At 36.0% G+C, this 14,253-nt stretch overlaps 1 protein-coding gene across 6 annotated transcripts in view; it reads left to right on the forward strand.

The window, feature by feature from the left end:
* LOC149069295 (liprin-beta-1-like) overlaps nt 1-11,971 on the forward strand; it is a 65,410-nt gene extending 53,439 nt beyond the window's left edge. For 4 of the 6 annotated variants that reach the window (XM_089249453.1, XM_089249454.1, XM_089249451.1 and 1 more), the window contains 8 exons: nt 4,717-4,864; nt 5,677-5,877; nt 6,333-6,458; nt 7,370-7,492; nt 7,580-7,768; nt 8,910-9,086; nt 9,212-9,265; nt 11,100-11,971. In XM_089249453.1, coding sequence (XP_089105579.1) covers nt 4,717-4,864; nt 5,677-5,877; nt 6,333-6,458; nt 7,370-7,492; nt 7,580-7,768; nt 8,910-9,086; nt 9,212-9,265; nt 11,100-11,153 — 1,072 coding nt within the window. In that variant the 3' untranslated portion in view covers nt 11,154-11,971. The remainder of the gene's footprint in view (nt 1-4,716; nt 4,865-5,676; nt 5,878-6,332; nt 6,459-7,369; nt 7,493-7,579; nt 7,769-8,909; nt 9,087-9,211; nt 9,266-11,099) is intronic. The other 2 variants (XM_089249452.1, XM_089249456.1) reach the window with 1 other exon arrangement.
* Nucleotides 11,972-14,253: the final 2,282 nt, after the last annotated feature.

The raw sequence follows: 14,253 nt of genomic DNA on the forward strand, positions 1-14,253 counted from the left end.
ATTATACTTTTGGCCGGGAATGTATTTTCAAATTAAATCTTTTGTTTCTAAATGCCAGTCCTGTTTGAGTCGACGAGGACATGTGACCAACCCCATGGCACCACTTCAACGCCTAGAAGTTTGTGAGCGGCCTAATCAAAGGGTTGGGTTCGATGCAATCGGTCCACTCCCAGTGACACCAAATGGTAACAAGTACATTTTATGCTTCTGTGATGCTTTCACCAAATATCCAGAGGCGTATGCGGTGAAGTCTATTGATTCGGCCACAGTGGTTGAGATTTTAGAAAAATATATTTGCACTCACGGTGTACCCGAGTCTATTGTCACTGACCGTGGCGCAAATTTCATTTGTGAGGCAATGCAAAAGGTATACGAGAAATTGGGAATTCATAAATTAACCACCACCGCTTATCGACCTCAAAGTAATGCTGTTTGTGAACGTATGAATGCCAAACTCATAAATTCGTTAAGTCATTTGGTCAACCAAACTCATTCCGACTGGGATCGTCATTTACATTTTGCCCTGTTGGCCCACCGTGTTTCAATACACTCATCCACAGGTGAAACACCTGCTTTCTTAACGTACGGAAGAGACCTGAATATTCCCCATCAATTGTTAACTCAGCCTCCTTCTCGTTCATACTCAGACACACAGGAATTTGTGCAGGACTTACATCATAGGCTATCAACATCATTTAAACTGGTAAAAGAAAATTTAGTAAAATCTGCAGAACTTCAGGAAAATACCAGATTGAAGGTAGCAAAAGTCAAAAATCTCAATATTGGTGACCTGGTTTTGTTGAATACTCCTCATATTGGCCCTAATGCCTCTCGGAAATTCAATAAGCCAAATAAGGGTCCCTACGTCATTCTTCGTAAATTTGGTCCGGTCAACTACGAAATTGCACTTGTAGGTGATTCCACAAAGAAGCTTAGAGTTCATGTTGACCGAATAATACGAATTCCTAACACATCTATGGACACTTCTCAGTTAAATGGTCAACCTCCTGACAGGGAAGGGATTAGGAACACAAGTTCAAGTCAAAGGGATGTACCATATAATCTGAGACCACGTGATGCTGCTGGTTTTGTACAGACAGCTTGAGTTGTATATTCTTGTACCTTAAAATGATGTTTATACTCATTGGCACAGAATTCTTTTATATATTATTATTAGTATTCGAAAGTTATGTCCCTAAATTTGTATATATTCAGTTGTTTGAGAAAGTTTCGTTATTTTGTAAATTTGTGGATCCATATGTGTCACACGACATTGATATTTTGTTTTAATAAGATCCAATGAAAACTGTTTACATTTTTATGAATGTGTGTGATGATTTACATACTATGTTAGTTATGTCATGAAACAATGATAATGCTTTTCATGAAAACGAAGATGTGGAATATGTGTAGGATAAGGGTTATAGAGAAACCTCTTATCAAGATATGATTGATTGTTATTAGGAAGAATTAAGATGATGTGTTTATAATTTTTTTTCCTTATGCAATTATATGTCAAGTTCAGTGTTAACTAGATTGTTGAGCTAGTAACAGATAAATCGATGTACCGCAGAGATTACATAATATGAGTTGTGCTTACATATACACCGTTCATATCTGATATTATTTTTGGCATTATTCCTAAGTAGTGTTTCAATTGGCCATTGAACACTTCCTTGATGAGAATGCTTCTTGCGATCAGGAGCAGTCAATCAGTGATGTTGCGTTGATTGGATCTACAATAGACCAAATTCAATAAATTCTGTGTTGCATTGTGTTGTCCTCCATATCCAACCAGCACAGTATCCAGGCTTCACTTCTTCCTTTTCCGTAGCTGCATCCTTATCGACGAGAATGATACTAACGTATCAAAATCAGATTGGAAAATTGTAAGCATTGAACTGTACACATGTGTTTTGAAACTCTCGCACATCGTTTTTATGTTTAATAGTGTGTAGCGATTGTGTCCCTACTGAAGAATTTCACGTATATTCTCACATTTATATTATGAATATGTATATGCACGTAGTTTTGGTTTGTGTTCACGTATTTTTTGGTGTTGTATATTTTTTTTTTTTTGTATTTTAGTATATATATTTCACTCCCTATCATCTTTCACATTTGCCTGATGAGCCATACAGATCATTGTGTAATATGCATATTAATTAGATTCGTGTTTCTCACATTGGCTTTAACGTAATCTTTTCGCCCTCGATTGTAACATTTAACATGTTAGGGATCTCATAATTTAAGGCTAGCTTTTGCCGTTCTTCGCGTGGAATTTTCATTCTGAAAATTCTGGGGAACCCGAAGGGAGTATGTTATGTTGAATTGTCAAAATTCATCATAACATTACATTAACTTAATCTTAAAATAGTTTTAATTGTAGAGAAAAGAAAAGATTATTATATTGAATAGATTTTGCCTTATGTTGTATTTGTACAGTGGAATCTTACATAATTAATCATTTGATTATACCGATATTTAATTGTATATATTATGGCACATATAATAATAATAATAGTAGAAAGCAAAATCTATTCTATAGAAAGTTTAGGCCTTAAGATACAGTTGTACACGGTACTGCTGCCTTGGGGCCCCAGATGAGAAACACGGGTCGAATTACAAAGGGTTGTAAGAGAGTGAAGGAGATGGTCATCGAGCCATATAAGGTAATGTTTGTTTTTCAGGGGGTGTGATTAGGGGTCCTTGGCGAGAAGAATTTCTCCGAAGGTCTTAACGGTCCCCTTAAGTTTTTCCCTTTTTTCTGTTGTACCTCATTCCCCTTCTCTCTCTCCCTTCTCCGCCAACTGTAAATTAAAACGCCGAATAGTTCCCTTCAGGACCTGTACTCAGTACAATTTCATATAGTTTTGGATCGCCAAGGGGCCTTTTTAACTTACCCTCTGGGAAAATTCGCTGGCAGTCTCTAGGGAGATAATTTTTCAACGCTACTGTAGGAGGAGAGTTTTTGCTCTCGCTTGTAATTGAAGCTTGCGCGAGTTATATATGTTCGCTCGCTGGTGATTTGAATTTACTATGTGTCTCGTTGAAAATAATTACGCTACCCGAAATGTAGCATTCACGCTCCTGTGTTCTCGAGTAAATCGCGTGCGTCTACCGCTATGTGATAAATAACGATGGCACGAAAGAGCAGAAATCATATGGATGGAGGGTCTGGATCAATGGTCATTCCAGAAATTACTATGATAGAGGACGGCTTCGCCTTCCAAAAGGCCGATAGTAGCCAGCTAGTGATAGTAGCCAGTCGGTGAGTGCCCCTACCAACCTGTTCCTGAGAGGTGCTCTTAACAACAGGAGTGCTCCTACGAACCTGCTCCTGAAAGGTGTTCCTAACAACAGGAAGGATTCCTAGCCGCCAGTGACCTGCAGAATATGCGGGAAAATAAATTCCGTCTTCATTATGGACAAACCTCCATGTTCACCTTTTTGAGCGTCAACCGTAGTTTGCATAAATAGACAGAACGATAATATGTAAGTTTTTTTTATTTAAATCATTGTAAAGCGATGTTGTTTTTTTTTCTTTTGTCTCGGAAAATCTAACCTTCATTTGGTAGATGTTTGCATTTATCTGTATAACCTTTTTAATTGTTAAGAGGTAGCTACCTACACCATTATTTTCTATTGTTAAAAATTAAATATCTTCTTTTCCTTAAAATATGACTGATTTACTTGCTCATGAAAGTGTTGTGTTGTTTTCCTTCATCTAATGAATTGCTTAACCCCTTGTCTTGATCCGGTAATATTTATTCGAACCTGGGTGAATGGATTCCAATTTTGAATCAAAGAAAAATATAAATTAAAGAAGGAAGGATCAAGACACCATTACATCTCAGTCATAGTCAGAAAAATTGATGGCAGAAATACACACACAACAAGCATTAAACAAAAACTTCCGGCTAGGTTCACAACATGTACACACATTCCAACATGTACCAATTCACTAGAAATTTTGTAGAGGAATGTGTATGAAGTAAATCTATGGTTAAGTAGTAGTAGTAGTATAAATCATAGGCACACCTTAAGGATGTAGTCATCATGTGTCAAGTTAGGTTTTTGTCTCCACTGTATTTATACTATTGTGCCAACCATGGAAATAATAAATGTCAAGTTATCTGCATGTAGAGTTATCGTGGTTGCACTGATAGTCACGAGTTCTTTATTGAAGTATCAAGGTGACAATGTATTAAAAACATCAAAATGAAGGAATTGCCTATACAGTAAAACTTGCTTAAGTTGGACACCCACGGTTTCCATTAAACCCTGTGAAGGTTAGAGAGTTGTCCAAGATGTAGAAGTATAGTATCGAGAGGAAATTCTGCATTATAAGATTATGGTTTGTGTTATTCAAAACTGTCCAATGTAGGGAGGTGTCCAAAATACGCAGATGTCGAAACTGGCAGGTTTTACTGTATTTTATGTACTTTTGCAAGAAACTCATTTATTGTCTTGGAAAATTATTGCACATGCTGTTTTCGATACCACCACATATTTTAAAAATACAAGCTATATTCTGCAATTTTTTGCATGCAAGATTTGTTTCTACAAATTTCATCGCATCATTCTGAATTTCTTTTAGATTTATATAAAGATGTGATTCATTTGTCTAAATGTGAATGATTTTTATGCAACAGTATATTTTATCAAATTATGCAAAAAATCTCTTCCTGTCAATTTTTATATATTGTCTTCTAGTTGTAACATACCATTTGCTCAATGGAACTGCTCTATGATCTGCGATTGGCTACAGAGCATGGGTCTTGGTATGTATCTAAACGACTGCAAAAAATGGGTGAAAAATGGAGACCAACTTTTGAAAGCTAAAAATTCGGACTTGGAGAAGGTACTTTACATACAGTATTGTTTTGCAGTGAATATATGTTTCACTGATCTGAAAAAGCTGTTTTATATGCTGTAAATGCAATATATTTCCTGGAAAAATCCATGTTGTAGTGGAGGATTTTAAATATGTACTTAAAATTAAGTGAACTGATGAAGTTTAATATTCAGAAGAGTTTGAGATTTAAGTTTATTAATACAGTGGTAACAGACACCCATGAGACAAATTTCTGTTTGCTAATAGGGAGTGTCCGTTCATGTATAGCAAAATGCATCGAACCCTTCCACATAGCTTCCACAACTTCAAAAGCGTCCATTAACTGGGGGCATTCCTTATGGGAGGTTCCACTGTATCATCTTATTCCTTTAGAGTCTGACTAGTTATTTTCAACTGATCATCAGTTGATGTATGTTAAATTTTGATATCGGGGTTGTAGCATGCCTTCTTGGGCCCAGAGGCAGACTTTTTTCTGGAGGGTCTCTTGTAAAATTTATGCTCAGAAAAAAGAGGGTTTGGGCCCCCATTTGGCTCGGGCATTGCCCTGGTGGCCCAGCCTGTTTGATATGCATGTTAAATTTGAGTAGTTATTTATACAGAATAAAAAGAATGGGCAGCAACAAAGTACACATGAATGGATCTGTTGATTCCAGATTTATTAAATTTTTAGTGCTGCTATGTATGAATTTCTCCCACACATATTGAGAAACTTTCTAAACTCTTTTGTTAAAGATCAGTTTTAATTTGAAAGATATTTGGTTTGTGTTTTGATTTAGTTATTTTGAATTTGACATTAAGTTTTTTCCCTCCCATTCAAGGAGTTAGGGATAAAAAGTCCTCTGCATCGCAAGAAGCTTATTCTAGCTATTAGTGGTGCAAAGGGAAATGACATCGAAGCATATCAAAAGGTTGACTACCATTGGATCATAAGGTGGCTTGATGACATTGGACTTCCTCAGTACAAAGATTCCTTCTTTGATGCTAGGGTTGATGGAACTGTGTTGAACCATCTTACAGTAGTGAGTTGAAATAATTTTGTTGTGGAACTATTTAGAAGGTTTTCATTTCTGTTTTCTCTCTACATTTTCTTTATTGATGTAGCATTAAAAAATGTTTTGTTTGCACAGTTGACATTTATTTTTACCAACTCCAATGGATTCTAACAGTTAGTTCATAAAATTGAAAGTTCATGAATGGGAAAGACATTGAAAGAAATAGCTATATTGTTTTAGACCAGAAGATTAGTTCCTTAAATTGTGTGGTAAAATGTAGGTTTTCACAAAATCAAGCGGTGACTGCCCTAGAAATTTATGTGTAGTATATAACTGGTTAATTAAATATTCTCTTGATTAAATGTTTTGCTTACTATTGAAAATACATCCCAATTTTGAGATAAATTTTCTTCTCAGTTTTCGTATTGATTTGAGATTGTATAATGCATTTCTTAAAATTCATATCAATTTTTTTCATATAGGAAGATCTATTTCATGTAAAAGTAACTAATCAGCTCCACCATATGAGCATCAAGAGAGGAATTCAAATTTTAAGAGAAAATAATTTTGATACGCAATGCCTTAAAAGAAGGTCTGTACCTGGCGATGTAAGTAGCTTGAAATTTTTGTTTGTTATTACTTTTGGATTTTTAATACTATACAACTCCATACTTGCCAACGATACAGAACGTCCATAGTTTCTATGAATTTCTGCCATAAAATATGGAATTATGGTGAATTGGGAAAAGCTACAGAAGTTTGGTTTTATTTTCAAAAGTATTTGTTTTTGATTTGGAGATTTTTCTGAATTATATTGTCCTATCAAGTACAAAATGATATCTCAAAAAGGCAGCATCTCCAAAGAACAAATATTAAGCTGAATTTGAAATGAAGTGAAGCTTGTTTTTTATATCAACAAATGATCGACTATCAGCAACGATGATAGTTGTTGTAAAGGTTTACTTTGTTTGGCTGTTTCAAATCCGCAAGTTTAATCCCCAGTTAGGCTCTTATACTGAAAATGTTTTAATTGCTGAATTGAAAAAAAAAAAAACCACGAATAATAAATTTAATAATCAAATTTCTTCATAAGATTTTTCATGGTTAAGTTCCTACAAAGAAAGCAGAAGAGGGATGTCGATGATGAAACAGCGATAGCGTCCTATTCCAAAAAATTAAAGAACTTTAATCGATTTCATGAGAAATATTCACTGCAACCAGGCCCAAACAGACAAAAGGCTACTTCAAATGTTTATCAGAGCTGGATAAATGCAGAATATGGTCAAGTTGAAAAAAACTGATTTCAATTCTCAAAATAAACCATGAGGAGAGAAAAAATGGGGGTGGTGTGTGTCCCCCTCCCCCATTGGCAAACATTGCCACTATGCAGAGACTTGGTCCCAAGATTGGCATGTATGCAACTTGTTAATCTGATTGATCAGTGAGAATTTTTCATGCTGCCTTCTGCAAGTACTGTTTTCTGTTGTGAAGTTTGAGACAGTATGAAATTAAATTTCAGACGGACAGTCCATCAGAAGTCTCAAAGTGGTCAAATCATCGTGTGATGGAGTGGCTTCGTACTGTTGATCTCTCAGAGTATGCTCCTAATTTACGAGGCAGTGGAGTACATGGAGGTCTTATGGTACGTTAAGTTTTCAGAACAACTCGTTCATTGTCACAACCACATCATATTATTTTATAATGTCTCTTAGTAATTATTTTTTTACAGGTCTATGAGCCAAGATTCAATGCCGATTTATTGGCATCTCTGCTGAATATCCCACCTGGCAAGACATTGTTGAGGAGGCATCTGAGTACTCAGTTTACACAGCTGGTTGGTCCAGAACTTATGCAGAAGAAAAGGGAGTGGGAAGCTCAGCCAGGCTACTCACCTCTTTCACCTGGTGCCAAAGTGAAGGTGAGAATCGAATAATATTTTGCAAAATTCACAATAATTTTTTATTATGGCCATGATTCATCTACACTAGTGTTTCCCCAAAGTGGGCAATATCAACTCCCCTGGTGATCGATGGAATTGTCCAGGAGGACAATAGAGGCTATGGGTATAACAGGATCCTATGGGTATGATTGAGTTGGGGGGGGGGGCGGGGTGATGAAAAAAAATTTCTGAAAAGGGGGGGGGGAGCGATAGAAAAAAAGTTTGTTAAACTATAGTGATGATGTGATCTACACCATAGTTTTAACTTTTTTGTTCATTGCCTTCATGATCAAAAGGTTTTTTTTCCTCATGGCCTCCCTTTCCTGAGCAATTTCAAAGTATCCTATATTGTATCTGTAGCTACTATCAGCCCCCAGAATGTTCCATCACCCCCAGGGGGTGATATTGCCCACTTTGAGAAAAAAGGATCTACACTTTGTAATGTCAACTTGACAATCTGCCCACAACTTTGTATCATAGCAGTTTCACTGACAGATGTGTCACTGTTGCGTGTTATTTAAATCAATTAGTTGTCAACTTTTTTGACTCACAGAGCCCTTTGTGGTATATAATTTCTCTGCGTAGCCCCGTAGGCCTATATTTTATTTATTCATCAAAGTTACTTATTTATTTTTGTTATTTAAAAATATTTACAATTATTATTTTTTTTTCAAATTGACTTTTCTTATATTTTCACGAGCACTGGTTGAGAACTGCTGATTTAAATTATCAACATTATATACTATTGGTGAATAATCAAAGTCCAAATGGCTAAGTTTTTTGGTGAACTTGACTTTAGTTGGACCTGCCGCACATTTTGTGCATGTTTGATATGATCACTGATATTATTGCCACAGTCATTATAGGAATGACTTCTATGAAGTACTTTTGGTAAAAAAAAATACGTACTACCATGTATGACGTTTGTATTTATTTTGTTGTCATGCTTTCATTATTCAGTGAAATGAGAAATTTTTGAATGTTTCCTGACCTTTATATTGCCCTGATCTGTAAATCTGACTTTTAATTTAAAAAAACTCTGAATTTTTGTCCCTAGTTTTAATAAGACGTTTTATGCTTATGTTACTCATAAATTTTTATGAATATAAAAATATAACAGGTAGTCCGCAGAGGCCAACTGTCATTGATCAGAAAGCGGAACAAGGCAGAAGTCGAACTGGAGGATTATATTTGTCCAATGGATCTCTCAAACAAGTCTTCAAATCATTCATCAAAAGGCAAGAAATATGGGGAAGAAAAACAATTTGATGAAGCTAAGAAGTTTCTGATGAAGGAGGTTTGTGATTAAATATTTCATCCTCAATTCGGTGTACATAGAAATCTTAGAAATCAATTTTTTAGAAAATCTTTTACTACTGTAAATAAGTTATACATTGTTTATTTTATTTCCTGTGGTTGCAGAGGAACCCTTCTACTCTAGAAGAAGAAACTAATGCAGCTGTAAATGCACTTGATGTAAGTGTCTATTTCAATATTACTTCAGAAGAAAGTTCTGTATGAATGTGCGGAATGAAAAGATTTGGAATATAAATAATCATAAGTCATTAACAAGCATAGTGTCGCTTCAGCCACCATATATCAATAAGGTTTGCAATTAAAGTAATTTTTGGCATGTATCATTATTTACAGGGGCAGCTTAAGAAAGGGTGCAAGAATGTGGCGCACCTGAGTGGCAACATAATCTTTCATTTAGAAACATAAATGTTTGAAATTTTGAATATTAAAAATTCACAAGACACCAGCACTATCACTTTTTTGAGCCATATCTTGACAATGGAGATGTTGAGAAAACTTTAGGGAACACACAAGGCTTGGGGCCGTAATACCAGAAACAAGATTGGACCATCACAAGGGGCAAGTGTACATTTTCGTGTCATCAACAGTGGTCAAATAAAGGCAATGAAAGAATTTGAGTTCTCTCTTGGCCAGGGCATTGAGCACCAGAATCCCTTCTCACTCCAGTAGTTTCTGCCTATGGAACCTCTGAGAGTAGGTATTTTGGCATTAACAAAGCTCATCTCTATCATTTGAGATTAGTTAAAAAAATTTAACACAAAAAGGGGGAAGGGAGGAGGAAAATATAATGGCTCATCACACAATGAGAGCTGTAATGTTTCAAAAGTTATCTGGTGTAATTGAGAATGGTAAAATAACTGGCCTAAACTTGTACCAGTTTGTTTAAAAGCAGGATGTATGGACAGATGCATTTTGTTAGGTAAACAATGGTGCGCAGCTTTGGCCAGATAAAAAATTTGGTTTATCCCAAAACTAAAGCCTTTTCAGCCTACCAACAAGGCCCACCAGTTGAGCTTGGAGCTGCTCCTGATTATTAAAAGTTCCTCAGAATAATGTTCACAAGTTGCATGTGCATATTCTTCAGTAACACACCAATACAAAACAGTGAATTATACCAGAATGATGTAGAGTTTTTGATGCCATTCGATGTTGCATTCCAATATCAAACTATATCAAAATTATAGTTTTTCTATATAGCTCGATGTAGAGAATCCAACGGCGAACTATATTGAACTTGATGTCGTTCAATGTGGTGCTTAGATGATGTCGATCGAATATAAAAATTACTTGTTAAGAAATATGGAAAGTCTGATATCAAGCTATATAAAAATGGTATAGATTTTCCATAGAGCTTGATGTAGAGAACTCTATGGTGTACAATATTGAACTCGACGTTGCTTGATGTTGCATTGCAATATCGAACAATATAAAGTGGCATAGGTTAGGCAAAGCAGTTCCATGTCAAATGTTCTTGTAGTTCTTGCAGAAACCAACATATGTCATTGCTATGCCGTTTTAAACAACTGCAATCATGAGTTCTATAATTGGAACTACAGTCTATGTTCCTCATTGCATCTCAGTTATCTTCCCAGATGGAACAACTGTCTAACTTTCATTCGGGGAGGGGGGGGGTGAAATTTCCCTTTAGAAATAACTTTTAGGGTGTCTCTTCTAAAATTCTCAATGTTTTTCCACCCACTGGCTTTTTTCCTTAATCAATGCTTATTTGCGACTCCCCACAGCAGTTTCACAAAGAATCTCTTTGAGAAACCTTTGTCAGTTCAGCTGCTCCACAGCTTACCATTTGAAAACCCCTGACATGAACTATTGTTTGACCGAACTCTTCAATTGCAAAGTGTCTCCTAAATCCACATAAAAAGGGTTGAAATTTAACCCTTCAGTGATTAAATTTGCTTACATGATTGCTGGAAGTACAGAAAATATATAACTATTCTAAATAATTTAATTAGTTTTAATTTCCAATTTTGTTTAGGACCTACTCAAAGATGAGAAAGCTTTTGAGAGTCTGGCAGCAACTAATGTATAAAAAGAAGAAAATGTTTTTCAATGTTTGCACAAATTTTTAAAACATGAGTGTGATCCAGCTATTTGCAAGTCTCAGGAAATTGTTGACATGAACATTAAGTTTTATTCATATAGCACTGCATTCCAATGCATACGTTTTTATCTAAATACATCCGACACATGAGTTTATGAAATGAATATGTAGTTTCATTGCTTTTTTCCTTATTTTTAATTGTTTGAATTTTCAATAATTTTGTACTTGAATGTATAATATTTAACTTTTTTTCCCGAATAAGTGCCTTTGTCAATTGTCTCCTTTGAATCATTCACATTTGTTGAATGTATCCATTTTCTGATGGTCCATACATATTTTTTATGCTCCATGTTATTTTTTGTTTTGTATGACATTTTTAGCAGTAAAGCTCAGGCATCTTATACTTGGAATATTTATGTTTTGGCATTTTGCGCTATTTAATATATTTTACTATAGAAACTAGATTATATACGTCAAAGATTCACTTCATAGGCGGAGAAAGACTTGAAAGTCTGGGGGGATCACGGTGATGATTGCTGGGGGCTCATGATGATGATGTCAATGCATATACAGGATGCATATGTAAAAGGGCATATGACATTTTACTGGCAAACTGTTGGTCCTAGAGGCATACTTCCAATTAGGAAAAATACACGAATAACTCGTAGTACTCAGGTATGTCATTCATGTTGCAAGGAATTGCATTGTTGTTAAAATAAAAAAAACCATTTTATACGGACACCCCGTGCCCAAAATACCCAATTAGAAAGTCGTTGCCCTGTTTCTCCTGATGCCAAAAAAACAAATCCACATTTCTAAGTGAATAAATATATTCACTTATATATTCAAATTCGAAAAATGGAGGAAAGTTGGCAAAAAACAATGAATATGGGGAAACTGTTTCACAAACATTTAATGCTGTTTTTCCCCAACTTTTCTTCATTTTTCCAAATATCTCGGTAAATATTGCACTTGAAAACGTGGAATTTTTTTTTAGTTGACATCAGGAAGAGAGGGCAACAACTTTCTAATCGGGTTTCTGAGGACAAGGCGTCCATATAAGAAGTTTGTATTGTTATTTAAAAAAAAAGAAATATCTCTTGCAATATCAGTGGCATATCTGAGTACTACATGCTATTTGCATATTTTTACTAATTGGAAGCATGCCTCTAGGACCAACAGTTTGCCAGTAAAATGCCATACATCCTTTTCCTTATGCACCCTTATATACATGTACAGTACATCAGTTGGCAATGCCCCTCCCCCCATGTTCCCCTGTATCTCCGTCCATTATTGACTTTAACATGTTTAGTGTAAAGATATATTTTAAATAACTATTCTACCACTAGGGAAGAAATCAATAGTAAGAGCCAGGAGGATATGAACAGTAAGTGGAGACAGGAGACCAAATTTGTCACAAATCAAAACTCGTGATTGCTCAACACTTTATTGTACAAAATGATCAAATGGATCATGGAAAAAAACAGCCCTATTTGAGCGATGATATGAATGGATTGGAGCTGAAAATTCTCATTCAAATTAAAGTGTTTGAATTGTGATACATTAACAGTGGTGTTTTTTAACCCCTTTTCACCCATGAGCCCCCCCCTCCTTTACACCATATTTTCTTCCTTGTGGTCTCTCCCTCCCATCTTATGCAGGGCTCCCACCCTCATCCACGAAAGAGACCTCCATCTTTTGAATCAATGTTTTGAGTAAATTTATAGCGAACAAAAGTTTTATAAAAGCCCATCTCTTGGGGTCATAACTCTAGTTTTCAGTGGGCTTTCCTGTCATAAAAATTCCATGCAGGATCACATCTTGACAAAATGAGCATATCCCCTATCTTCCTCAGTTAGCTGGAGTAGCAACTTAAATATTTACTTTCTGAAATCGTAGTACTAGATCTGATCATGTAGATCAGGGGTTTGCACAATCTTTTTGATCTGCAGGCCAAATATGAGGTATTTCTACCTCTTTCAGGCCTGAAACTTGTATTCATACTGTGACCTACGGTGTTATGACCAGCATTTTATGGAACCTCCCCGTAATTTTGGCCCCCCCCCCCTAACTTTTCTATAAAATGTCCCGTGTTATAACATATTTTCAATGAGGTGAGCTTGAAATTTAATTCTTCACTGAAATCAAGAGTTAAGATTATTTTCATGACTTAGAGCAGAGGTTCTCAAACTTTTCCCACCGCGGTGCCCCTCTCCCTAATCAACTCTTGCCCACAGCTCCTCAGAGCAGTTTAACGAAGAATCTGTTTGAGAAACCTTTGTCAGCGTTACCACTCCGCAGTGCCCCTTACAAAGGTTGGAGGTGCACCAGGGCACCGCAGCGCACAGTTTGAAAACCCCTGACCCCTTAAAGTAAAAAAATTCATCTCGTATTTGTCAAACATATATAGTTTTTTTTTGGTGAATTCCATTTTTACACATTGTGACTTACAATAGCCATCATTTTCTGCCATTATCGATTTTTTGGCAATCACAGTGGTAACTGGCAACTTCACTTGCCTTTAAAAATTTTTTTTGGCTATAATTTTCAACTCAGCTTGTATTTGGCAATAACTGGTGATATTCTGTGTGGATCATGTTTGCCTGTGTTTTTATGAAGGAAATGTGGTTAGCCTAAGTATTTACTGTATTGTGTGTATGGATATTTTTCTACCAGAACATTTTCCATGGGCCAGATGGTACTCCTTAGCGAGCCGCAGGTTGTGCATCCCTGTTGTAGACCCACTGGTCATGATCAGATGAGGCCCATGCGTTAAGATGGCCTTGGTTTTATAGGTATTTGTATATGACATGATGTCGCTCCCCCTTTTTTTATGCAGGATTTACAGAAAATTGGATGAGTGAAGTTGCTGATTTTTTTGGAAAGTAAAATTCATCTCTGCCTCTATAGGGACTCGAATCTGGGCCCCTGCAGCACTCGTCCGGCATACTAAGGGCCCCAGGTTCAAGTCCTGGTAGAGGCAGAGATGAATTTTTCTTTCCAAAAAAATCAGCATCCTCACACAACATCCAGTTTTTTGAATATCTTGTATAGGTATTTGGTTGAATCCTGATATTAGCACCAGTTT

This window comes from Pholcus phalangioides, unplaced genomic scaffold (assembly GCF_987345545.1).
Source record: "Pholcus phalangioides strain wild (caught in Gottingen) unplaced genomic scaffold, Ppha-v1.0 ptg000022l_1, whole genome shotgun sequence".
Taxonomy (NCBI): domain Eukaryota; kingdom Metazoa; phylum Arthropoda; class Arachnida; order Araneae; family Pholcidae; genus Pholcus; species Pholcus phalangioides.